The sequence below is a fragment of the Dacryopinax primogenitus genome (genome assembly GCF_000292625.1).
Source record: "Dacryopinax primogenitus strain DJM-731 SS1 chromosome Unknown DACRYscaffold_2, whole genome shotgun sequence".
NCBI lineage: Eukaryota > Fungi > Basidiomycota > Dacrymycetes > Dacrymycetales > Dacrymycetaceae > Dacryopinax > Dacryopinax primogenitus.
Genome location: NW_024467199.1, coordinates 956,680 through 980,826, shown reverse-complemented (window position 1 = coordinate 980,826; position 24,147 = coordinate 956,680). Strand labels below are relative to the sequence as shown.

Below are 24,147 nucleotides of genomic sequence, written 5' to 3'. Positions count from 1 at the left end.
TCATACTCGGGTTGTGATGCTTGTCACATACGAAATCGGATCAGCACCCTTAAAGTACACATAAAGGGACAGAAATGGGGAGGATTACTGGATCCGGATACTCAGGAGAGCGATAGCGACGACGATTCCTTTATCGATGACGGTGTAAATGAAGGCGAGAAAGAATTCGTATATACAGTGGGTCGTGTATGCGCGGCGCGGATGGAGATCTTCAATCAGTTCTATCACTGGGAGGTATGTATCCACCACACGGCTCAGCATCTCTGCTTAATCGGCGCCTGCAACAGTACTTTCTGTATGAAGCGCTTAGAGATCAGATAAAGTTGTTGCGATCGGAGGACGACGATAGTGATGAGGACCGGCCCAGAAGGATGTTTGTCCACGTCGATGCCCCCAGGGATCTGGACGATCCGAATGCCATCATGGATTGGCTTGATCGGAAAGCTGTCATCGCTATGGTGAGCACTTCGCTCATGTCATAGCAAATCCCACATGACGATGATTGTTAGGAATGGGCTCAATTCAAGGAGATGCTCGAAAAGGCCCAGAACATCAACCACATCAAATACGAAGACGATACGAGAAGATATGAAGACGATAAGAGAGGATACGATAAGAGAGGATGAGCCTTGTTCGGCGGTAGTTCTTACGACACTCACGACACCCCTGGGATAGTTCGACCAATGCATTTCTTGTCTGAGTGCCGATATTCACAATACACAAATAGAACCGCAGATATGACTAATGACAGTAAAAAAGAGAGCGCTCGCGCCACTGAAATTGACCTTGGAGAAAAACGAATGGCTTTAGGGCAATTGCCTCATGTTCTTGGTGTCCCGCGCCGCTGCCGTCCGGCGCAGCCTTAGCCAGACAACGAAGACGAGGAGACATATCGCTGCGAAGGTGGGGAGTACCACGAAAGCAGGCATAAGCTCATTGGTGGGAGAGGCATAGCCATTGTACACCGGAGGGGGGTCACGAACGGAGGTGAAACAGGCGGCTGCCGCTGCCGCATCGGTTGTGCTTAACAGCTGGACGTATGGTTGCGCTGTTGCATCAGCTGCAGAGTCAACGAAGTCGCCATAGTTCATCAAGGTATAGGTATTGCGAACTTCAGCATGATCAGTGCCTTTTTAGTCAGGGGTGAGTGACGGAACTTACGGAACGCCATTCCAAGCACCATGTCCGCAACCCCATCTAAGGCCTGCAGTGCATCAGCCTGAATCGGCTGAAACGCACCAATACAGGTGTTATTCGGCAAAGGTTGTCCAACGGTCGCAGGGTCGAAGCTCATATCGAGCGGGTGGATCGGATAGTTGACTCCAGCAAACATGAACGATGCGTTGACCTGCGCTTTGCAGGGGAATGTCCAGGCAATGACACCAGAGGCGTTGGAGAGTACGGCGCCGGGGATGGAGCCGTAGAATGCTTGGGCGACAGAGGGAGGAACTTGAGGGAATGTAAAGCCACTGTCCAGGACGGCGACCATACTACCTGCTGCAGCACCAGCCACGACAGATTGAGGAAGCGTAAAGGCCACGTCATTGGCCATGATACCATCCACTGCTACAGTCCAGTGTTGGAGATCGGTCTGGCCTTGCGGCGGAGTGATAACAGGAAGTTTTGGCATCGTGGTGATGTTCTCCATGCCCGGGACGAGCTCGCCTGATGAACGATTAAAAACAACGCCACACTCCTAGTGACTTGACATACTCAGGGTAAAATTACCAACAGCGATCACGCTTGTCTCAGCAGTATCCATGTCCCTGGCCAGGGTAAACGACATGAAGTTCGACGTGGATGGATTTTGTTGGAAGATCCTATCCAGTAGGGCATCCCCCCACGTCGGATTAAGCATGCCGCTCGTGTCCGTAGTCAACGTCTGCTGGTAAATCTTATGGAGGACGGAGCCGGAGGACATGCCTAGACCAAGCAACCCCTGGTCTTGGCCGTTCTGACTGGAGGCTCCAGCGTTTACGCTAACATGGTCTGTGAAGAGCTAAGTGAAATACTTCGAGTAAACAGTATTCTGCACTCACTGAAGACCTGCTGCTGGACGGTATAACCGGCGAAAGTAACGTTGCCAAATGACATCTGGCCCTCCTCGGCGCCTGATGCAAAGTTGACAGTGACGGGAATACCAGTATCCTTCGCGGTTGGGATAGTGCCCATAATATTCAGGTCCGCACTGCAGCAGAGATCAGATTGACATGCTGGTCAATGAGACCGTTAGGGCTCACCTCCCGGTATCCAATAAGACCGTGAACGGCTGGCCCTCCAACCACACCATACTCGTATATTCCACGTCCTGCAAATCTTTGAGGGAGATCACCATCTGATCACCGCTCGTGCTCGTCTGCCCCGCAGACTGCCTCTTTCCGAACCCACTCTGCCCCGCTCTGTGTTTGAGGCGCGCCGAGACAGGGAATTGTAACCCATAAACAGAGGGAAGCAGCAGCCCGGCCGCCAGAACTGCAAGAATCGAATAGCGAAAAAAAGCCATCTTCCAGAGATGTTATGCTGCCAGAGCACCAGATTCTAGCTTGCAAAGTGAAAGGAGAAACAGCAGAGAATGCACACGTCGTGGGGGCCGGAACCAGCCTTGGGCCCAAGTAATCAAGTGGATGTTGCTTTTATACTTCCTCATTGACTAGCGACAACCATGCGATATTCAATGAAAAAAGAATGTTCGTTATGGCAGCCGTCGTATGAGGTCATCAAAGCACGGGCAGCGCGGAGCGACCGATGACTCGGTTGCGTAGAGACCCCGATGGACGCTTAGTTACCAGGAAATGGCACGACAGAACAGGCAACGTAGCCGCCAAGGAAAGTGAATAATTAAAGCGGGTTATGTGAATGGAATGATCCGATCTTCACATTTCCGGATCATCAAAAAGCATTTGCTTACTTGATGATCAATAGGAGAGAGGATAAAGTGGATGATAACGAACACCCTTTTTTCATCAATTGCGTGGCAATGCACTGCATCCGCGGTGCTTCTAGTCGGTGGCTACGATCGCCAACTTTGAAAACCTGATCTTGCCTCTGTTTGGCGATACCAGCACACTCCCAAGCACTGTCCATAGGAATGCAAGTTTGGGAAGACACTGAACAAGTAGACATTTCAACATTTCACGTAAATTGGTTTTCCACTTCCTTTCTCCTTTGCGGGTTACAACACGTCTACACGGGAATATAGAGGAACGAGAAGAGAGGGGAAGGCAATGTCAGATCGAATCGCAGGCAGCAGGGAAGGGGTGTTCAACCGTAGTTAAGGCGGAACACGTCGTTCTGGCTGTAGCATACAAAACCAGTGAGTGGGACAAGAACTCGCGCGCACGGAGATTACGCACACGTAGTAGGATCCGTCATGCGGAAGGAGCTGGAATACCTGGCAGAAATGGAGAGGGTTCGTCGAGTCATCAACCTATTGCAACACCCTCAGTTAGCTTCTGGAAAAGATAGCTTGGATGACGTACCAAGAGAGCGCCCGTGACTAGGACCATCAGGCCACCCTGGGAGTTGGATGGCTGCGTATCCATGGTATCCACCCGATGCTGAACCTTCTGGAACGGAAGGCTCTGGAAGCGCAGATCGTGAGCATCTCATACTCCTGGAGTGGAGCGAAGGACGCACGGAGAGCTTCTCGATGATTGCCTGAGTGCCCATAATCTCCGATGCTTCAAACGAGAGCATAGATGTATCGCGCTATGTATGCGTTAGCCCATGAGAGGACGAAGGTATGACTCAGAGGACGCACGTAAAGCCCAGCAAGGTTGGCCCGTCCGGAATCGAACGTCGAGTAGTAGAAGTTGACGAACTAGATGCTCAGATCAGACCCGATCGCGTTAAATTAGTGAAATACACTGCCTGCTGACCGACAGTCTTGAAGTCCCCCATGGCTATGTACTATTGTACGATAAGAGACGAGAGAAAAGATGGAAGAAGAGCGAGGCTTGACTTGATGGCGCCCTCCTGTCTCTTTGCACGCGCCTTGTCTGCGTCGCGTGGCGACGGTGTTGGCGTTTGCTTCCGTGTAAGTCGGTCCCTTAAGTGGAAGAGTGAATGAAAGGGAGAAGGGAGAGCTGCTTCCATTATTGTTGTCTTTTCTGACCTTTCTGCTTCTTTCCTCTTCTCTGCGGAACTGCAAACGTATCTTCCCTCAGCTTTCATTTTGACCTTCCCTGTCTGCTGGTCACATATCCATATCAGGCGCAATCTGCTTCTTGCGTTCGGTCTCGCTGCTGGCTGGCGTGCACCCGCCGACAGAGCGTGTTCCGGCAACGTCAACACCAGCGTACTGCGAACTATCTATGCGCCTGGAGTGCCCTCAGTAATATCCAACTATGGAGCGTTCTCGCCCAGGCATCCGACGCAAGTCGTCCGCGTCCAACCTCCTCCTCGCTACACTCAAACCAGGCCCCTCCGCACCACCACCCAGCAATGCGAGTATAAGCTCAGCTGCGTCCTCCTCCACTTCACCCACCACGACAGCGGCATCTACCAGCTCGTTCAACCCAAGCACGATGTCCTCGGGAACGACGGTGGCGAAGGATTGGGACAACCAGAGTATCTTTAGCGAGTCATCCGAAGGGCGAAATGTTGGCGGCGCGATCTCCCCTACTGGGGGTAACATCCAGCCTGTGGGCACTGCGAGCGCGAGTGCAGACCTGCTTCGAGATATGGTGGCGAAGAGGATGAAGACGTTCACTTTCTTGAAGACCGTGCATGAGGGGAAGGGACATTGGCTGCAGAGCATACAGTTCACTCGGCAGGAGCTGGACAGGGAGTTCGATAATGCGAAAATGCGGAAACGGTGCGTGTTGAGACCTTAATGTGGTAATGGGTCTTATGATGATATCCATACCAGAACGCATCGTTTTCATGTCCTCGGATTGTCGCTCTCCTCTTTATGGGATATCTCGGCGCCCAACGATTTCTTACGCGCCTTGCTCGCTATCCTGGACGAGTTTGATCATTTTCAAGACGACGTGAACTACAAGCCGAAAATGGTCAGCGTGTTACACTGTATTTGTGAGAAGGTGTTTCTGACGCTTGGCTCAGCGCAACTTGTTTAGAGGAGTGTCGTCGAAGCAGCTGAGGAAAGGCAGTGCGGGAGACACACCATATGCAGATTTTTTCCTGGATGGTGCAACACTTCTCACACCTCCATTCGTATGTCTCTCTACGGCATCCCTCATTCACATACTCACATTATTTCTAGCCCTTTCCGCTTGATTATTCTCAAACATTATACACACTCTACGACATCCTGCTGGAAACATACCACAAGATGTATCGCTTTCTCGGTCCCTCAATACTTCCCTCTTCCCACGCGCCCTCCGTTCCACTACGCTCCGCGTCAAATCCAGCTCCATCTAATCGATCGCGATCGTATTCGACACCTTCCGAAGATGGCGTTCCTTCTGGCGGAGGAGGGATGATCGCCCTCATTTCGCCTCTACCGATAGACAACGAGTCTTTCTCAGAGTCATTAGGAATTGCCCTCTCCTCAGGCAGTCCCGTCGAGACGACTTTCCGTACCCCACAACCTCGACAGGGATCGATTCCCTCCAATCCGGGCTATCCAACGTACCCAACAGGCGTCGGTCCGGCAGGCATGGGCTTGCCATACGGCCCTGGCCTACCACCGATGTCAGAGTCACCACCCCCATTCTCTCAGCAGATGGGCGAACAGATCACGCGCATCGACTCTAAGATCAAGAAGATATGGCAACCGATCGTAAAGGAAATGGACGCGATGGCCAGGGAGATCATCAAACAAGAGCTTGCTATGCTGAGCTTTGGCGGCGGGACGGGGCTCGGAATGCCTATAGGAGGCGTAGGAATGGAGAGAGGAGGTAGCAGTGGAAGCGGAAATGGGAGCGGGCAAGGGATGCTCGGGCTCGGTTTCAACCTAGTTGGCGGCAGCGGCAATGGGAATATCAGCGATACATGGGTGGACCTCGAACCTGCGCATGGGTGACCATGACTTCAGCAAATCCCTTTTATTGATTATGATATTTCCAGTGTACATTTCGTCTTCCCATATTATGCTCGGGCTCGGTTGATACTAGCTGTAATGATTGTATCCATACAGACTTTTAGACTGCATTTCCCATTCTTCAATTCAGCTTTACAGCGTTCCTAGATGATCGCCGCAGTCGAAGGGCCGAGGCAGCGCAGACGAAGCGCAGACAACGTGTACCAAGGGATGCAATTTGATTCCGAGAGAGTGATACGCAAGTTGCCTCCGCGCTTCCTGCTTCGCGTCCCATCGAATCTCCCTGGGACGCACGGCACGCTCACTTGCCTCGCTTGACCTATAGCGCATACATCTTGCCCTGATACCCTCTCGTAACTTCCTTGCCTGCTATTGCCAACTTCCACAACTAGACATACGATTATACTGCTATTTTACCTGAACGGAGAAAAGCATGGCTACACCAACCCCGCCTGCCACAGGTGTCGGCCTCGGCCTGGAAGTCGTCTCTATCGTCAACAAGCTGCAGGATGTCTTTGCGGCCGTGGGGGCGAACTCTAGTGTCATCGATCTCCCGCAGATTTGCGTGCTAGGTAGCCAGTCTAGGTGCGTGATAAGGTTGCTTCGTTCGTGGCATTGTGCTGATCTTGGGCTATAGTGGGAAGAGTTCGGTGCTCGAGGTGAGCGCTACGTGCATACATACGGTGAGTGGCCGCTGACATAAAGTAGAATATTGTCGGACGTGACTTCTTGCCTCGAGGAACTGGTATCGTCACACGGCGACCTCTTGTGAGTGCTCTGCCTCACCATGTGCTGCGCTGTTCTGGTCTGATAAGCATGTTCTGTCCAGATTTTGCAGCTTGTCAACCGACCTGCAACTGCCAAAGCTCCCCAGCAAAACGGCGATGCTAGTACGTATTTGTGTAACCCTTTTTGCCTAGTGCTCATCCATTACAGAGCCCGATGGCGTAGTACCTTCTTCGAAGGACCCCCATCAAAATGAGGACGAATGGGGCGAGTTCTTGCATGTGCCTGGCACAAAGTTTTACGACTTCACCAAAATCCGGGATGAGATCGTGCGGGACACAGAGGCCAAGACGGGGCGTAATGCAGGCATCTCTCCTCTGCCCATCAACTTGCGCATATATTCTCCCAACGTCCTCACTCTCACCCTTGTTGATCTACCTGGTCTGACAAAGGTGCCTGTTGGCGACCAGCCGAAGGATATCGAGCGACAGATCAGGGATATGTTGGTCAAGTATATTAGCAAACCGAACGCGCTCATCCTCGCGGTCACAGCTGCCAATACTGATCTGGCAAATTCTGATGGTCTGAAGCTGGCGCGCGAGGTGGATCCAGAGGGGACAAGGACGATAGGTGTCCTCACCAAAGTTGATCTTATGTACGCGTCACCCTTTTGTTAGAAAAATCCTTTTGCTTATCTGGCTTCTTTCAGGGACCAAGGGACAGATGTCATCGACATTTTAGCTGGACGTGTTATCCCTCTGCGGTTAGGATATGTGCCAGTTGTCAACCGTGGTCAGCGTGATATCGATCAGTTCAAGCCTATCAGCGCTGCGCTCGAATTTGAACGTCGCTTCTTCGAGAACCACCCCGCATACTCTAGCAAGGCGTCCTTCTGCGGCACACCGTTCCTGGCAAGGAGGTTGAACACCATCCTGATGCACCATATTCGCTCTGCGCTTCCGGATATGAAGCTGAGGATACAGCAGCAACTGCAAAAGTACAATGCGGAGTTGATCCAGCTGGGTGGTGCTCAAGGGCAGGAAAGCTCGGTAAGTTTCCATCCACACTCGTGTCCTTAAATGATCTCCAACCAAAACACAGGGTAATATCGTTCTGTCGGTTATCACTGAATTCTGCACCGGTTTCCGCACTGTCCTTGATGGTAATACGAACGACCTCTCAGTGAACGAGCTGTCCGGTGGTGCTCGTATCTCATTCGTTTATCATGAGCTGTACAACAACGGTGTGCGCTCAATCGATCCTTTCGACCTTGTCAAGGACGGCGACATCCGCATCATTCTGTACAACTCTTCTGGTTCTACTCCTGCACTGTTCGTTGGGACCCAGGCGTTTGAGGTTATCGTCAAACAGCAGATTCTGAGGCTGGAGGAGCCTAGTGTCAAGTGCACACAGCTTGTATATGAAGAGCTGACGCGGATTCTGAATCAACTGCTCAACAAGATCGTGCGCTTTGCCCATCTCGTGTGCTGATTTCTGGTGCTGAATGTGTTGGTAGCAAACCTTCAAGCGGTTCCCCGCCCTCAAGGAACGTTTCAGCGCTGTGGTCATCAACTTTTTCAAGACCGCAATGGACCCTACTACGAAACTGGTGAAAGACCTTGTGCAGATGCAGGCTGGCTACATCAACACCACTCATCCGGACTTCCTCAATGGCCAGAAGGCGATGGCGATTATCTCTGAGCGACTGAACGTGAGCAAGCCAGCGCCGGCGGCACACGACCCTAAACGACCCATGACACCGGCACAGATCAACAACAATAAGGATCTAGATGTTGCACCTCCGAAAGACGACACAGGCTTCTTCGGCAGCTTCTTTGCTTCTAAGCAACCTAAAAAGAAAGGCGGTCCCGTCATGGAGGCAGTAAGTGCTTGATACTGTTCGCATTTTAAATCGGGCATCTAACCTCGTCTTGTAGCCACCAACTGTTATCAAGCCCCAATCCGCGCTGAACGATCGCGAACAAATGGAGACTGAGGTCATCAGTACGCATTTATGATCTCTCGGTTAAAGAAAGTGCTGATTCTGATTTGCAGAGCTCCTTATCCAATCGTACTTCAACATCATCAAGCGGGAGATGATTGACATGGTGCCAAAGGCTATTACATATACCTTGGTGAACCACTCCAAGGAGAATCTCCAGCAGGAGTTACTCAAGGAGCTGTACAAGCCCGAGATCCTCGATGATCTCTTGAAGGAATCGGAGTACATTGTCAGCAGGCGGAAGGAGGTTGTTTCGATGGTGCAGGCCCTGAACAAGGCGGAGGAGATTATCGCCAGCGTCTAAGGTTGTTTCAGCACGTATTATGTATGTAGGCCCCGTCACGTTTTTACGGTTTCACTTTGCTTTAATGCACTCTTTCATCCCTCACTTCGTGCCCGAGGGACTCATCGGTCATAGAACCCACTTGATTATGTCCATTTATGTTACCAAGGGTATGGAATGCATGTGAGGTGACACGGTTAAACGGACGGAAGATGCGGGGAAGAGAGGGATCCAAATGAACACACGAAACAGAGAGAAGCAAGTAGTGTAAATAAAGACAAGAAGGGACGCGAATCATAAGCCATAAGAAAACAACATAAGGGTCGTTGAACGTGAGTGAACGAAATCTCGCCCCTGACAACGCCAACGCAGACCAAAGGCAAACCATGCCAAACCTATGACACCAAGGCGGCCAGCCGCCTGATGTGTGGGGTGTTGAGGTATGCGGGGACGTACGTCTCTAGACCAGTGACCTCACGCGCCAGAGGGAGCTCGTACGGCCCAACGTCTTCCGTCTCAGGGGTTAGCAGTAAATGGTCGTTTCTGTCGTTAGGCACAATCCGTGATGCAACAACACGGAGAATCTCCGGCGAGATCGGATTCTGCAGAGACGAGTTAACTGCTAGCCTCTGTCTGTATATATGCTGTACTGACCTCGTAGTCTGCAACGAAATAATTTGTGCACATGCGCTGGATTTGGGTCGGCGTGAGCATCCAGCAGACATCGTAGATGATCTCGATATCCTGAGAGGTTGCTTTCTTCAGCTGGAGGAGCTTGGTCGCCTGCATCAGATGCTCGAGCTGCAGATTGCCTTCAGGCATGTCATGTGACTTGCACCACTCTTCAATGCGAGTGATGTTGTACTGGATCTGCATGGCTACAAAGAATGTGAGAATGATTCTTCGGAACAGCAGTTACTTGGTTCATACCTCGTTTCCAAGAGCTGAAGTTGCGCCTCATAAGCAAGTCGTTGAAACTTGTTACGCCAACAAGCCGCAGCAACTCCGTGAAGACCTGGCCGATGACAATCTCTTCCATGTAGAAGGTCTTCAAGCTGCGGAAGACCTTATTGAACAGGTTCAGAATATCATCCATGTTGAATGCAGGTTGTGACGAATGAAGCAGGCGGTTGAAGAGGCGATTGTTGCCGTCGGTCGCGGTGAATCCTGGGAGCGCTTGGCTTTCAATAAGAGCCGGGATGATCATCTTGCTTAAACGCTTCTTGGTCTCTACCATGAAGGTATGGTAGATGTTAAACTCGAGACTGTCAAGGTCATTCTTCACAACAGACACTAAGCGCTCGTAATCCTGCCATTCGAATTCTCGGCAAGCAGGATCGCCGCCCGGACCAATACCCTGTTGCATATCACTTTCGGCAACACAGATGAACGAGAGGATTTCATGGACATTGGACAGCCAGAAGAGACCCGGGACAATCGCATCCTCGCCCGAAAACGACTACAGACTGTTAGCGACAACCCTAATCGGGGAATAGAGCAAATCTTACCATGACATGCGACTGAATGGTCTGCATCACATTGGCCAGGAATCTTTCACTCTCCGCAATGAGACCGAATCTCCACATTTCATTGGTGACTAAGCTGATCAGGTGAGCAGGGAAGAGAATCTCCTTCAGATTCGGTGGCGGTGTGGTGCCAGGTTGAGGAATCTTCAGCCCACGGATGAGACTGTTCAAGATGTCCTCATCCAACGCAGTCCCATCCTCAAGAAGACGAATCTTCTCCTCTGCCGGATCATCGTATATGTCACCCAACCCGTTCATGGGCTTGAATCTCGGCATGGCGTCCTGCGCATTGAGGGCAACCGACACTGCCCTTGGCGCACCAGGGCCAAGACGTCTCCCGAACTGAAGGACATCGTCATACCCGTTCTCCGATTTCTCAGTATTGTAGTACGCAGCAGCACTGTGCGTCCTGTTGTGGCGCTTAACACCGTTCATAACTGCACCGTTGATAACAGGTGACTGTTCGATAGCCTTGTATGCAGGTGGGAAGCGGTCCGTCGGCGAAGTTGGTTCCCGAGCGCTTTTGGTCAACGAGGCGAGAGCATTGGCACGATTGAGTTGATCTTTCAAACCACTGAGCTCGGTTCGCAGAGACATGATTGTGGCTCCATCCTCAGTGCCCTTAGTTGCAGCGCCATCCAAAAGCTTCTGTCTCTCTTCCAAAAGAGCAGTGTGACGACTGAGGTCATCGGTGAGTTGCTGAACAAGCTCTTCTTGCTCAGCGACCTTTTGGTGCGCCGTGTCAAGCCGTTTATCGACCTCACGCTTGGTGGCAAGCAATTCATCGAACTTCGACTTGGGCACGTGCGCAGACTGAATATCCGTCTGAAGTTGCCGCGCTCTGCCGTCTGCCTCCTCATGCCGCGACTGCCACGAACGGAGTAAGGCCTGTAACTCTTCATTCTTGGCCTGCATCTCCTTGTTCTCGGCAACGCGCTTCTGAATAGTCTGGGTAAGCTCGACGACCTTGTTCTCCAATCGGTACGAAATCTCCTTAAAGCGAGAAGCTGAACGAGCCTCGGCCCGGAGTGCCTTGAGCTCCTTGCGAGCGTTGCGTCGACGGACACATGATTGGAGATAGATGACTTTCTTGACGTCCGACTTGTAATTCCGGCGAGCAATGAAACCGCGGTACAGCCGCTGGAGCAGGACAGCAGCAGTCTGCAGGCGTGTCTTCTTGTACTCGCGGCGCGCTTTCTGACCACGGAATAGGCTCTGGAAGCGGATGACGGATTCCCTGATGTCCATGTACTGTTTACGTTGCTGATAACGACGGATAGCCTTCTGGAACTTAACAGCAGCAGCTTCTTGCCGCATCCGGTAAACGAGACGACGAGCCAGGATCGTTCTCCACCAAGTCTGGATGCGGATGGCGGCGGACCGCAGTTCACGATATTTCTTCACAGCCATTCGCCTACGCATATTCTTCTGGATGATTGTGACGAGGTAGTTTAGCTTGTCGGTACGCTGTGCCTCAAGATAAGCAAGCATTCCGGCACGGAAGAAGATTTTCGTCAGGCCAGCCTGATATTTGTCGTCTTCCTTGATGGCGGCGCCTAGGATCTCATTACAGAGCGCTTTCGGGTCCGTCTGCTTTGACCAAATTGCCGCTATAACAAGCATATAGTACCTATTGGATGCCGTCAGCAGTTCCCAACAACTGACTTATGAGGCACAAACCTTTCAGCGAATTCCTCATATGTCCAGCGAGAAGGATATCCGGCACAACTGATCCGAATGGTCTCCAATACACCGCACGCACGAAGTTGTCCAAGCACTTGCTGAGGAGTGAACTCCCACGCGCGCTTTGCCTCGTTTGGTTTGATGCAACGAATATAATGAACATTGGTGACGCCGATGGTGTCCATCAAGGAGATGAGGGATGCTTTGAAAATGGAGCCCAAAGTGGGTTTCCGAGCAACTGCACGCCCACCCTTGCCCGAGGCCCCCGAGTTCGTACCAAGTCCGGTGGTCAATGACGCTCGGCCGGGATCAGGTATGAGTGATTGACGACGATTGCTGACAACACTCTCCGTATCTGAGCCTGCGCTTGGGGTTGGCGTTGAGGCATCGCCCGGCTTGGTACCGGCCAAAGCTGCCTCCAGAACTTCCTTGAAGAAATAATTTTGCGTGTTGGCAAGGAGCATCAGTTGTTCATCTGGAACGGTATCACGGTTCTTCTCGATGAAACCATCGACTTCGTAGGTAACGTCCAGAGCGTAATGAGCAACCGTGAACGCCGTGTTACCAAACCGAGGCTTCTTGAACACGTTCTTGTTATCGGGCTTGTCAAGCTGGCCGACGAGTTTGGTAAGGAATGACGCATCAGTCCCAGCAGGCAAACGCGATTCCTCGTCAAGAAGAGACAGAATACCAAGCCTGTTTTCGATGACATCGATGCATGGCTGATTGTCGGCAAAATCAATGAACGTCCAAGAAATCTGTTCCCGAACATATTCCTCCTGTTCGAGCTTAAACACATGGGCATTGAACTGGTAAAGAAAAATTAGCATCCAACAACATATCGCTTCCAAAAAGACTTGCCTCCTGTTGCAACTTCTCGTTTGCATAATTAATGCAGAACTGCTCAAAGGAGTTTTTCTTGAAGTGCTCGAAGCCATAAATATCCAAAACTCCAATGAAGTTCTCTGCTTTATTTGCGGCTTCACCATCTTCACCAGCCAAGCTCTCGTTGACAATAGACACAAGCCACTCGAACAAGCAGGCATAGATAAATTTGGCGACGGAGTCTCGTACCACAGTTGCTTGTGCTCCGTTCAAGGAGGTCACAATCTTCTCGTTGCGGGTCGTCAGCTGCTTCTTGACAGTCCATCTCTTGAACTCGACAGGGGAAATACCGAGGAAGCGAGTAGCAAGAGCCAGAGCAGGGTCATTATCGTCAATCATCGCGTCTGTGCGTGACTGTGTAATCTTGATATTTCCTATGTGAAGGAGTGCAGCGAGGATCTTGAACACTGCCCATTGGCGATCGATAGAAATGCCGACCGTGGACAATGCTTGCTGGGTTTCACGGAACTCTTCGACATCATCGACACCTGGGATCGGGGTTGAAGAAGGACCTCCCTGGTTCAGATAAGCAAACTTGGTAACATCCGGATCAAGTGCTAGATCCTTCCGCTCCTTGATGGGAACACCGGCACAGAGTTGGTAGAAAATGTGATAGTTGCGTTCCGTATCCGGTTGATAAACCAAACGGGTCCGCTCTAGGAGGTATGTCCTAATACGCGCGCCAACAATTTGCTGCTTCCCATCGAACAAAATCTAACGAAGCCATTCAGAACCCGACTAAGTGCAGGTGACAAAACGCACCTGGATGTATTTTCCAAATCGAGAAGAATTGTCGTTACGGGATGTCTTCGCGTTACCGAACGCCTCAAGAATGGGATTTGTAGCGAGAATCTGGCGCTCGACCTCACTTGTCTCGTCGGCACCTTTGACCCTTGTCTTAGAGCCAATCCCTGACGCGTCCGCATTGACAGACGCGAGATAGCGCATAATCAGCTTGGCAGACTCCGTCTTGCCGGCACCACTGCGAACGGAATGAGCCAAAATTGAAGCTACTATGTTGATCATGCTCACCTCTCTCCGGAAACGATGATAGTCTGCCCCATATTATCCTGTCTCATCCTGGTGTATGCCTCTTCGGCGATTGCGAAAAGATGCGGCTCTAGCTCTCCTTTCCGACGACCACTATATGCTTGAATAATCTCTGGTCCATAGAGCGTGACGCGTTGGAATGGATTGACAGCAATCAGAACAATACCGCTGTAGGTGTAAATGATGTGTTGCGAGTAACGGTTGCGAATGGTATGGAGGACTATATGCAGACCCTCAGATCCCGTTCAGGCCGGGAAAGGCAACAAGGCGTACCGGAAGGTTCATTCAAGTGGGAAAGGGTAGCCATGTCATCTGCACTCTCGAGCAGAGGGGGGTTGCGTAATGGTGGAAGATCGCCTTTGCCATCGCGAATATTGCTCTCCGTGGTGTCTACGACTTGCTCCTGTATTGAAGATCAGCATCTTCACGTCGCGTACGTGCACAAAAACAGGGGCTCACCTTGCCTCGCTCATCAACGAAGGTTAGCTTGACCTTTCCATCGTCGCCTTTCGTCACGGCGGTTACCTCTCCGGACACCCACCCATCCTCCCGGTCAGGGAACCAGACACGCGTCCCCCGCGCATAGATATCGGACATTGGTGGTCAGTCGTCAAGGTCGTTACTGTGCCACTAGAGTGTTGTGCCCGCCAGAGAGTTGCACGGGCGACCAGCGCGAGTGTTGTGGTACCACAAGAGGGCAGGGAGGTCGTTGAACAATAAAGAGGAAAAGGAAGCGCTGGTTGTCGTCTCAAGGACACAGGAAGAAATGGACAAGGGAATACCGGAGAAAGCCCTCTAAAAGATTCCGCTAGTTAATCGAACCGTGGGGGGCCGTGCAAGGCAACCGCCTCGCCCTCACTCCTGTCAGGGTCTTCGAACGCGTTCCTCCTGCTTACGTAATCGTATACAAATGCATGGCCTCTAGACAAGTCGAACGGATGGGTCCGCGAAGATGAACACTCTCGAACTCACGATCGAAATGCCCTGTTTCTGGGGTAGTTCAATCCAGACAATCTCCCATCAGCAAGCAGCCCAGGCCGAGCAGAGTTTTGATGTAGAGATGTGATCCGACCAGCACCTGAATGCCGGGGACTATCCGGTGATACAACCAGAAGTTCATTTCATTTGCTGATAGCGGTACAATGATAGCAGTCGTAACAGGAAAGCAGGCTCAGCGGTCTCATAGTCATCATGCATATCTGACGGATATTAGCGACTATACGATATTTAGAACTAATGTGCGCACTTCCTAGTCCAATCCTTTGCAGTCTTCAAGAATGCTGCCCTGTCGCTCTTCATTTGCTGTACAGTCATGTCGATGAGCATCGCGTGTGTGTAGAAATGAAGCAAACTCACAGCAGCAATGTCCGCATTGAAAGGGTCGTCCGCACTAGGGTTGTTAAGTTTCTCCTGAACTGTGGTCATGACTATACAAACGTATTAATAGATCTCGATAAGATGCTGAGCCTAGGAATCGGCACCCTTCGTCATGCTGATCGTCGGTTTCCACTGCGCATATATGATTCAGACTAGCCGAAGGATTTGAATAACAACCTACTTCGTCCTTCAGCATCGGAATACAGATGCGACCCTCTTCATCTATCCCTGGGTGATACACGCGGGTGGTAAAGCGGACCTGCAATGAAAGCGTCGTCAACGGACCCAGGATCTGACTGGATGACCCTATGACTCACATCAGGTGCTTTGAACGGGTACCCATCCGGAAAGGTAACGAGAAGTTGGAATGTTCCGCCTTTGTAGGGAGAATCAGACTAAAACATGCATGGATCAGTCATTTGTAGCGGTAAGAGGTCCAATGCTCACAGCGGCCTTGATCGTGCAACCCCATTCCAGCAAGTTGTCACCCTTAGGCTCAACCGCCAAGCCAGCGATAGGCTCGGTCTTCAGCTGGCTTAATTCCTAGACTTTATAAGTTCGAGATCGACATAGGTATTATAATGAATATACCTTGAGCAAACGTCTATTGGCCATGATGAACACTTAGTAGTGCTGGTGGTCTGGTTGATGTGTGGTCCTTCGCGGAGGGCGCGCCCATGTGTGGCAGGCTATTAGGGTTGCTTGGCACTAACCCTGAGCGCCATGCCTCACGCCGTTTATTTGGGTCGCGCTCTGTTCGCCACCTCAACGGCACAGTGGCACAAACTCACACGAAGGCGATCGTGCCGCAAATCATCGCTGACCCCTAGCCAAGGAGTACTGCTGTAGTTCTTGTAAGATACTCCAGGTTTGTGCGTGTTAAGTCGCTAACATATATGCTGTGGCTAATCTTCGCGACAGATCTGTAGTCATGCCTCAAATACCTCAAATGCCCACATTGAAGCGACCTGCGTCACCGACACCCACTCCTGGACCTGAGTCTCCAGCTCCTTCTGTGTTTGCTCTTCCAAAGAGCAAGAAGCGAAAGCCCAATGGTGACAGTGCTTCGAAGCTCGATGGGAGTTCGGCTGCACCCGATGGATCTATCAATGGAGAAGGGGAAGAGGAGTCAGCACCTATCAGCGAGTACGACCTGACACGGATTGCAAAGCGCGTTGTACCTCGTCAGCCTCTTTTCCAGTCAGTATCAGAAGGATCAGAGTGGTGCACCACACCTGACGTACCACCAAATCGAATGGGCTTCCGTTACGTGCTTGCAGGCTGCTCAGACCCTTCCAGCAGAACCGTTGACAAGACCCTGGAGAGCTATCCGCAGAATCTACGATTCAGCTGGGAAGATCGAAGTCCCTACGTACGCATTACACAGGATGGAATGTCTATCACTACAGAGAAAGGCTTCAGGAGCGCAAGATGTAACGTGCCCGTGCGAGAAGGGAAGTGGTACATGGAGGTCGAGATTCTTAAAGGAGGTGGTGAGGGTAAGGGCGAAGCTGGACGACGGGATGGCGCACACGTTCGACTCGGGTGGGGAAGGCGAGAAGCACCTCTGAACGGCCCAGTTGGGATGGATGGCTACAGTTACGGACTTCGCGACCTTACCGGGGACAAGATCACGCTTTCAAGACCGCGACCATATGGCCAGCCCTTCCGATCAGGAGATGTGGTTGGAATGTACATCTCGCTCCCGCCTCGAAAGGAACCAAACCCGAAGGATTCATACGACCCAGCTCGAATTGTGCGAAAACGCATACCGATTCAGTACAAGGGTCAGGTGTATTTCGAATCTGTTGAATATCCGCAAAGCAAGGAGATGCAAGCTCTACTCGATTACTCTGGCAAGAAGGCAGCGGAGACGGCCAAGAAAAACGTCCCGAAGGGTCCTCCTGGTCAGAAGGTTGCGGCTGGACCAGTTATGCGCCCATTGCCTAACTTGCCAGGCTCGGTTATTGCGTTCTTTGTCAACGGCAAACCGCAGGGTGTGGCCTTCCGGGACATATATGATTTCCTTCAACTGCGTCTCAGCGATGCCGCCCGTAGAGCCCAGCAGCAGAGCAAAAGTGGGATGGCTGCTATTATGAAGGAGCGAGAAAATAACTTCAACGATGGATCTCTTGGTTACTACCCATTCGTCTCCGTCTTCAACGATGCCCAAGTACGACTGAACCCCGGACCCGACTTCAAGTACCCTCCTCCCCCCGACATCGACGCGAAACTCGGCTTGCCCCCTTCGTCTCAGTTTGGGGAACCTACCTGGCGGCCAATGTCCGAACGCTATCATGAATATATGTCCGAAGTTTGGGCGCAGGATGCGATCGATGGTGTGGCTCTCAATGCCGAGGCACAGCGCATATTAGATGAACGGGAGAAGGCTAAAGCAGAAGAGGCTAAGCGGGAGGAGCGCCGGAGGCGAGACCGGGAGAGGGCCGCTCTGAAGAAGAAAGAAAAGGAGAACGCCAAGCTCGGGATCAAGGACAAAGCATCCCCTACGCCAGATTCCCTCCTGCAATATTCGCCATCTCTTCGTGATTTATCCCTGCTTCCCAAGCTCGAGACTCAAGACGACGTAGATGACGCCTTGCTGGGTTTAGCTGAGACTCCTCAAACAAACGGCAAGACGGAAGATCTAGATGAGGAGCTCCTGGAAGCAGCCGGTGCCAACGGAAGAAAATCGGCCGTCCCAGAAGATCTAGACAAAGAGCTTTTGGAAGTCGCTGGCTCACCCAGCAGGGATTTTAGTATACCGCAGTCCGAAGACATCGACGAGGAACTGCTCGAAGCTGCCGGTTCCGATAAACCGCCGAAACATCATAAATCTGAAGTGGAGGATCTTGAGGAAGAGCTACTTGAAGCAGCGGACTCTGTTGAGCCGAGATCAAATACCCCAGACAAGACGGTCCAGGTCGAGGATATCGACGAAGCTTTGCTGGAGGCGGCCTCGTACGAATCCCGGCCTGTCAAAGATGAGAACCCGACTGAGTGGAATGAAGATGAAGACGGACTTCTAGATGCTGTCGTTTCCGATGCTCGATCTCCCCTTCAGCAGGCACCGTTAGCCAAAGAGCAAGGCACAGATGATGAAAATGATGATCTCGATCTGTTGGCCGCCGTCGCTTCCGACAACCGCTCCGCTCCTTTCAAGAGAACTAAGATGCCGACCCCGGATATGGACCTCAGCGATGATGAACTCTTGTTAAGTTCTCCGGCACCGAAGAATCATATTTCCAGAGCACCGATGGATTTGGACAACGATCTGTTAGAAGCAGCAGGCGTGGAAAAGAAGGGGTCAACCAAGCAACGCCAGGGTGTCAAGTCTGCTTCCGTCGACGATGACCTGCTGGACGCAGTCTCATCTCCGCCTACTACAAAGCCTCAGAAGCCAACTAAGCTCCGGGATTGGGTGGACGAGGATGATGTTGATGACCACATCTTAGACGCCTTGACCGTGCCTAAAAAACATCAATCCAAAAAGCCCAGCTCATCCACCGGCTCGCATTCCCGACCTGTCAAGAGGGAAGATGAGGACGACCTACTGGATGCTGTCCTCCCTGCAAGGTCAGCTGTGAATAAGTCTGCATCCGTGAAAGACACCCGTGGACGGGGCGCCGTGTTCAGTGATGATGAAGCTGCCGATCCTGAGCATGATCCTGTAGATGATCTCATTGCGGATGCGATGGATGAAGACTAGTTACGTAAGTCTACCCCAGCATTCCCAGTGTTGGAACACGTACAATGAACGGACCCGTGTATTTTAGATAGATGAAACACTATGTACTGTAGCTTTGCTATAATGTACGATAACATGTACTGACTTTCCCATATTCATATCCACCCACACGAAAGCAAGTTCTAAGCGAAGGAGCCGGTAATGTACATAGACAACCGCTCCGCGCAATCACCGCGTGTTAAGGGACCATTTCCTAGGGTAGAAACAGGCTCCGACAGGTCACCTACACCCACATAAACAGCTTACCTCGCACTTTCCCAGAACAGCAACATACAACCAACCTTTACTTTTCTGTCCTCACCTTAGAACAGCTGACATATACTCAAACAGAGGCAGAGCCTCTGTTATGATATTATAATAGTATATATTTTGCCCTTGTAATGCTCATCAAACATGTACTCTATCACATGCACCAAATCCTGCTCATCAGCCAAAAATAGTAAATTGGTAGTAAAACATATCTGTTTCAAGTTCATCTTTTACCTCCAAAATACCTTTTCTGGCTGCTCAATCTGTCCTATCCCCCCCAAGCCTTCCTCCTACAATGAGCTCGTTTGCCAATGAATCAGGTCAGGGTGAGATGTATAGGCCTGTTCCTGGTCTGGTCAAAACAATGTCAATCATGAGCAAGCTGCAATCGCTGATGGAGTCATATGACCCTTGAAGCTTGGATGCAGAGCAAATTATGAGGGGGGAGAGGATCCAACATTTTGGGGCATTGTTGAAGATGGTGCCTGTTGCAACTTTGTGGTGAGTCACCAAGCCTCCTCCAGTGCAACTACTCAACTTACCCACTGGATCCCTCCCTTCCAGCAGTCCTTCACCTCTCCCCATTGCCTCTCCTCCCTTTCCCACACAGTCCCTTCTCACCTCAGCCACTCCCTCCTCAACTCCTAGCTCTGTGCAACCTGGTCTTCCCTTGCCCCCAGCAATGTTCCATCCCAACAAAGGCTCTGTCCAGCAGCAAGTTAGCGAATCTGTGCCTCCAAAGCCCATGAAGAAAAGACCTGCCTTGAAGGCTATACCAGGGCCTGAAAGCAGCAGACCACTGAAGAAGCACCAGAAGGGCTTGGTGACCCAGTTGCCCCTTGACCAATTGGATGAGACCAACTTACACCTTCGAAAATATCTTTGGGTCAGCTAGTGCTCCCTGCTTTGGACATGAGGCAACACTTACAAATATTAGAGCCAAATATAAATATTAAAGAAGATGTACCAAATCATTGGGTATTGCCATGGGGGAATGATGCCCAGCAAACTCGGACCATCCCATGATGACAACATGGGTCCAGGGCCATTCTTGATGCTGGACTTCAGCATGAACATCAATGTGCCACCCAACATCTTCATCCAAAAGCGGGCTGCTTCTGCAATTAAGTTCATTGAAGAGGTCAGTAAGAATTTGGGGTGGTGGGAACAACTACTCAACTTACCACCTTTCACAGGGCCCCACAAGCACTGTCCCCAAGGATTATCAAGCTTGTTGGCTTGAGGAGAATGCCCTTGAAGATCTCACCAGGGGGACTTGGCCTGGCATGAAAGCTATCTGGCAGCTACAGAAATCTGACTGCTGAAACCAGGGACAGTTGTCCTCAAAGAAGGCCAGCTGGAACAGGCACAATGAGCAGAGGAAGCTGGTCAGTACTGTCACTCTTCATGGCCATGCTTGACTCACCCTTTTAACAGGCTGCAGGCCAGATTTGCCATGGGCTTGAGGGCTTCTGTGCTGACAACAATCTTGTGCACACAGCTGTATCTGCAGAACTGGTCAGCAAGGACTGGATGGGGGATGAGTGTTTGTGTGATGAAGACAGGCAGCAGAATGAGGAATGGAGAGCCCTCCTCTTCTCTTCTGGAAGGATCACTGTGCTTGAGCGGGACAAACCTAATCTGCAAGTTTTGGAGGAAAAACAACCTGCATGGATGCATGAAAGCATTAGTACATTGTCAAGCTCAATGTTTCAACTCACATGTCTCATAGTTCTGGGCTTGGTTGAAGACACAATGCACAGTAAGATCAATGACCCAGTGCAAGCCTGAAAAGAAATGTATTGACCTGGGCCATGTCTCACATCATATGCCTTGCATCATACCATTCAATTTCATGGTACATCCTGCTTGGAAGGAGACTGAGTTGCCGAAATGGAGTCCAGACTATTGGACTGCAAAGGAGGTGTTCCCATCTTCCTTTGGCACTGGGGCCAGGGCTGCTGCTCTTATACATATGATTGTACCTTTGGCTTCTATGCCAAGCAGCTCCTCAACAGGTAAGTTGAGTAGTTGTGGTGATCCAAGATACAAATCTGATTATTTTGTCAGCAGCATAGGATCTGGCCACATGAATGTACTCACAGTATTAATTCCACACAGCTCACAGTACATCCCCCCTAAGCTAGACAGTTGTCAGTCTGACATGAGCCAGATACATGTATATACCTGTAAAGCTTGATGTGATAGACAATGTCTTGTCCTGTCTACAAAGGTCACCTGCTCTGACAGGATTATCAGTTTACAACCCACACTCCATGTAAACAATATAAGACCTTGCTTAACCCTGTCATGATCCACAGTTGTTGGCCATCTACATTCATTGTACATCATGCCACTGTGCTGCCAATAGACCTCATGGATATGAGCTTGTCAGGTCCAAAATTGTCAGGTCCTTGATACTGTCCATAGAGCCAGAAATCAATTTCTAGCTCTCTCCTGAAGTGAGGGTCAGCATTCAACTCGATAAGTTGAGTAGTCATGCAGAATGAGGCAACTCACAGATTCTCATAGACAGTTGCATATGTAGGTGTGTCCTGCAGTGGAACAAGCCACGCCACAGTTGCAAAGGTTTTGGGGGGGTCCACACCATCTTGAATATGTCAAAATAAGCCATGCACCTTGCCTACCCATTGTGTTCCAGGTTGGAACTTCAAGAGCACTAGTGAATCACCTTTGAAGCTCTTCTTCTCCAGGGTCACCATAATGCACTTGCCTTCAAAGCACAGCTCGGAGTAACTCACTGCCTTGTGGTTAAGAAAGTTTGTGTGCCAAGGGGCTGTTGGATCCCCTGGGTGGTGGATGGGCACATTGGGTTGGTGGCACCGGTACCAGTCTAAGAGGCATTCCTGAATATCATGCAGTAGATTCATGTTCTTGGAGTTGCCACCAGGTAGTGGATGGCTCAGCCAAGCCTGGGCTTGGTCCTGTGCTTCTGCCACAAGCACTGCCAGTGTACCACTCTGCACTAGGCCCCAGGTTGTTGAGTGCTGCAGTTTGACAGTGAGCAGCCAAGCAAGGGGATCTTCATGCTGAGTGGCCAGGAGGGTATGCTGAAGCAATTGTGAGCCAGTAGCCTCACTTTACTCAGAAGGACTCACCAAATGGGTGAGGCTCATTTTGTGCTTGAAAGAATAGGCAAAAGAAACCTCCAAGATGCCCTGTTTATGCCTGTTGGAGGGTACACTCTTCAGCACTTTGTTCAGATGTTCATACAAGAACATCTGAAAATTGCGCACAGGCCCAAAACATTGAACTTGGGCTGCCATGTGGGTAACCCAGTGGAAAGTAGGGGTTATGTTATCTGTCCCATAGATCTGGGGAAAAGTCAGCAAAGTCAGGTGAACATTGTTGATAAGTTGAGTAGTTGCACTGGCCAAGGCAGCACAACCACTTGGCCCATTAACAAGTGCTCACCTGGGCGTATTCCTGATAGAATTGTTGATACAGCTCACTTGCCTGCTCCAGGTCATCTTCTGTCACCTCCTGCCTCATGAATATCTTCATGGCAGCTGCTAGCTTCAGGTAGTTCCATGCAGCTTCATGGTGTCCACCCTTCCAAAGCACATAAGGAATCTGCGCCGAGTCAGCTTGTATGTCTGTAGCCTGCAGATAACCTACTGTCGCTGGCCCATAAAGAATCAACAAGCATTTCCACTCATTGGAGGTCAGACTCCCTCCAGCAGGGTACCCCACCTGCTTGGGCAGCCAAGCATACCAGATGGGCATCTCAAAGGTGGTGAGTCCATCATGGATTTCATCTAGCTCTCAACGAACTCCCAATGCTGTGCCTTCTGGGAGTAGTGTCTTCTTATGTTTGCCACCCTTGACCCACATATGATACCAAAGAGTCTTTGTTAGACCTGCCATTGCTTAGCCAGACAGCCTTATCCATTTACTGAAAACTTGCATGCACCTTGGAGAAATGTGTGCATGGGGTTAATCACCCCCATTGTGACCGGGCGAAAGTATGGTAAGCAACAGAATTTGGACCAATGAACACCATATTTTGCAAAGTATGCCTTGATAGTGTTTGAGCTGGCTTGGGCTCCTTGCATTGCATACATTTTAGCAGCTTGTCTCTTGTGTAGGGTGCCATGGCGGAGAGGGATACCCTCTGTAGCCCAGCCAGTCACAAGCATTTCACTTTGGGTGATTTTGCATTATGTGCAGGGGCGAGTACTGTGGCCCTTATCTGCAAAGCCACACATCTTGCAGAGGGGTCATCCTCTTGATTGATTGGGTCTTCCTGAGGGTGATGTTCATTGATTGCTTGACTCAGTGTTAGGGCAACACAGGCTGTCTAAGTCTGCTTACCTAAGAGTGCCAAGAGTCTAAGCAGGCAACAAGGAAGTGGAGTAGACCTGATGACTAAGACCTATCTATAGTATAGGTACCTGTGGATGATCCTAAGAGACCAAGTCTGAAGAGACAGTCCCAGGCAGAGTAGGCCTTATATTTATACCTCTGTGGTGGAACCTGCTAGAACATCTTGCTTACTCAGCCTAGTCAGGTGATCAGGTCATATGACCAAGGATGAGGTCATATGAGGTCATGCACAGCCATGCACAGCAGGTCACCTGACCATCCAATCCTTCC

General features: G+C 50.8%; 10 protein-coding genes across 10 annotated transcripts; 5 read left to right on the top strand and 5 right to left on the bottom strand.

Moving 5' to 3' along the window:
* Nucleotides 1-119: 119 nt before the first annotated feature.
* Nucleotides 120-2,583, bottom strand: DACRYDRAFT_19973 (acid protease). The gene is made up of 7 exons (XM_040771745.1): nucleotides 2,241-2,583; nucleotides 2,040-2,188; nucleotides 1,714-1,989; nucleotides 1,162-1,665; nucleotides 510-1,111; nucleotides 288-458; nucleotides 120-234 (listed from the first exon to the last, which is right to left on the bottom strand). Exons 1-5 carry the CDS (start codon nucleotides 2,501-2,503, stop codon nucleotides 807-809), a joined length of 1,497 nt encoding a protein of 498 aa, XP_040632415.1. The 5' UTR covers nucleotides 2,504-2,583; the 3' UTR covers nucleotides 120-234; nucleotides 288-458; nucleotides 510-806.
* A 536-nt stretch (nucleotides 2,584-3,119) lies between these two features.
* On the bottom strand, nucleotides 3,120-3,969 carry DACRYDRAFT_19972 (nuclear transport factor NTF-2). Its single transcript, XM_040771744.1, has 6 exons — nucleotides 3,871-3,969; nucleotides 3,761-3,820; nucleotides 3,637-3,708; nucleotides 3,480-3,581; nucleotides 3,354-3,427; nucleotides 3,120-3,295 (listed from the first exon to the last, which is right to left on the bottom strand). Exons 1-6 carry the CDS (start codon nucleotides 3,898-3,900, stop codon nucleotides 3,262-3,264), a joined length of 372 nt encoding a protein of 123 aa, XP_040632414.1. The 5' UTR covers nucleotides 3,901-3,969; the 3' UTR covers nucleotides 3,120-3,261.
* Nucleotides 3,970-4,381: 412 nt separating this feature from the next.
* On the top strand, nucleotides 4,382-5,444 carry DACRYDRAFT_92794 (uncharacterized protein; the record flags this gene model as incomplete). Its single annotated transcript, XM_040777106.1, has 5 exons — nucleotides 4,382-4,816; nucleotides 4,871-5,012; nucleotides 5,065-5,175; nucleotides 5,225-5,344; nucleotides 5,373-5,444. The coding sequence occupies exons 1-5, from the start codon at nucleotides 4,527-4,529 to the stop codon at nucleotides 5,442-5,444; spliced, it is 735 nt and encodes a 244-aa protein (XP_040632413.1). The 5' UTR covers nucleotides 4,382-4,526.
* A 103-nt stretch (nucleotides 5,445-5,547) lies between these two features.
* On the top strand, nucleotides 5,548-6,134 carry DACRYDRAFT_19970 (uncharacterized protein). Its single transcript, XM_040771743.1, has one exon. It carries the CDS (start codon nucleotides 5,621-5,623, stop codon nucleotides 5,984-5,986), a length of 366 nt encoding a protein of 121 aa, XP_040632412.1. The 5' UTR covers nucleotides 5,548-5,620; the 3' UTR covers nucleotides 5,987-6,134.
* A 177-nt stretch (nucleotides 6,135-6,311) lies between these two features.
* Nucleotides 6,312-9,116, top strand: DACRYDRAFT_19968 (uncharacterized protein). Its single transcript, XM_040771742.1, has 10 exons — nucleotides 6,312-6,589; nucleotides 6,642-6,663; nucleotides 6,713-6,772; nucleotides 6,834-6,894; nucleotides 6,941-7,385; nucleotides 7,440-7,779; nucleotides 7,832-8,194; nucleotides 8,247-8,612; nucleotides 8,668-8,734; nucleotides 8,786-9,116. Exons 1-10 carry the CDS (start codon nucleotides 6,438-6,440, stop codon nucleotides 9,034-9,036), a joined length of 2,127 nt encoding a protein of 708 aa, XP_040632411.1. The 5' UTR covers nucleotides 6,312-6,437; the 3' UTR covers nucleotides 9,037-9,116.
* Nucleotides 9,117-9,207: 91 nt separating this feature from the next.
* Nucleotides 9,208-14,834, bottom strand: DACRYDRAFT_19967 (uncharacterized protein). Its single transcript, XM_040771741.1, has 10 exons — nucleotides 14,619-14,834; nucleotides 14,433-14,562; nucleotides 14,142-14,379; nucleotides 13,872-14,091; nucleotides 13,086-13,823; nucleotides 12,222-13,033; nucleotides 10,524-12,171; nucleotides 9,946-10,474; nucleotides 9,670-9,893; nucleotides 9,208-9,617 (listed from the first exon to the last, which is right to left on the bottom strand). The coding sequence occupies exons 1-10, from the start codon at nucleotides 14,754-14,756 to the stop codon at nucleotides 9,411-9,413; spliced, it is 4,884 nt and encodes a 1,627-aa protein (XP_040632410.1). The 5' UTR covers nucleotides 14,757-14,834; the 3' UTR covers nucleotides 9,208-9,410.
* A 441-nt stretch (nucleotides 14,835-15,275) lies between these two features.
* On the bottom strand, nucleotides 15,276-16,560 carry DACRYDRAFT_19966 (ubiquitin-conjugating enzyme). Its single transcript, XM_040771740.1, has 9 exons — nucleotides 16,429-16,560; nucleotides 16,128-16,379; nucleotides 15,984-16,079; nucleotides 15,854-15,931; nucleotides 15,718-15,795; nucleotides 15,641-15,668; nucleotides 15,516-15,586; nucleotides 15,406-15,461; nucleotides 15,276-15,358 (listed from the first exon to the last, which is right to left on the bottom strand). Exons 2-9 carry the CDS (start codon nucleotides 16,149-16,151, stop codon nucleotides 15,349-15,351), a joined length of 441 nt encoding a protein of 146 aa, XP_040632409.1. The 5' UTR covers nucleotides 16,152-16,379; nucleotides 16,429-16,560; the 3' UTR covers nucleotides 15,276-15,348.
* Nucleotides 16,561-17,116: 556 nt separating this feature from the next.
* DACRYDRAFT_19965 (uncharacterized protein) lies at nucleotides 17,117-18,114 on the top strand (the record flags this gene model as incomplete). The annotated part of the gene is made up of 1 exon (XM_040771739.1): nucleotides 17,117-18,114. A coding segment is annotated over exon 1 (790 nt), but the record flags the coding sequence as incomplete, so codon positions are not given.
* Nucleotides 18,115-20,212: 2,098 nt separating this feature from the next.
* On the top strand, nucleotides 20,213-21,321 carry DACRYDRAFT_13498 (uncharacterized protein; the record flags this gene model as incomplete). The annotated part of the gene is made up of 5 exons (XM_040770985.1): nucleotides 20,213-20,416; nucleotides 20,492-20,671; nucleotides 20,862-20,918; nucleotides 20,968-21,220; nucleotides 21,263-21,321. 5 exons carry the CDS (start codon nucleotides 20,213-20,215, stop codon nucleotides 21,319-21,321), a joined length of 753 nt encoding a protein of 250 aa, XP_040632407.1.
* Nucleotides 21,322-22,151: 830 nt separating this feature from the next.
* DACRYDRAFT_103996 (uncharacterized protein) lies at nucleotides 22,152-23,418 on the bottom strand (the record flags this gene model as incomplete). The annotated part of the gene is made up of 5 exons (XM_040767862.1): nucleotides 22,152-22,601; nucleotides 22,650-22,865; nucleotides 22,966-23,124; nucleotides 23,170-23,277; nucleotides 23,326-23,418. The coding sequence occupies 5 exons, from the start codon at nucleotides 23,416-23,418 to the stop codon at nucleotides 22,152-22,154; spliced, it is 1,026 nt and encodes a 341-aa protein (XP_040632406.1).
* Nucleotides 23,419-24,147: the final 729 nt, after the last annotated feature.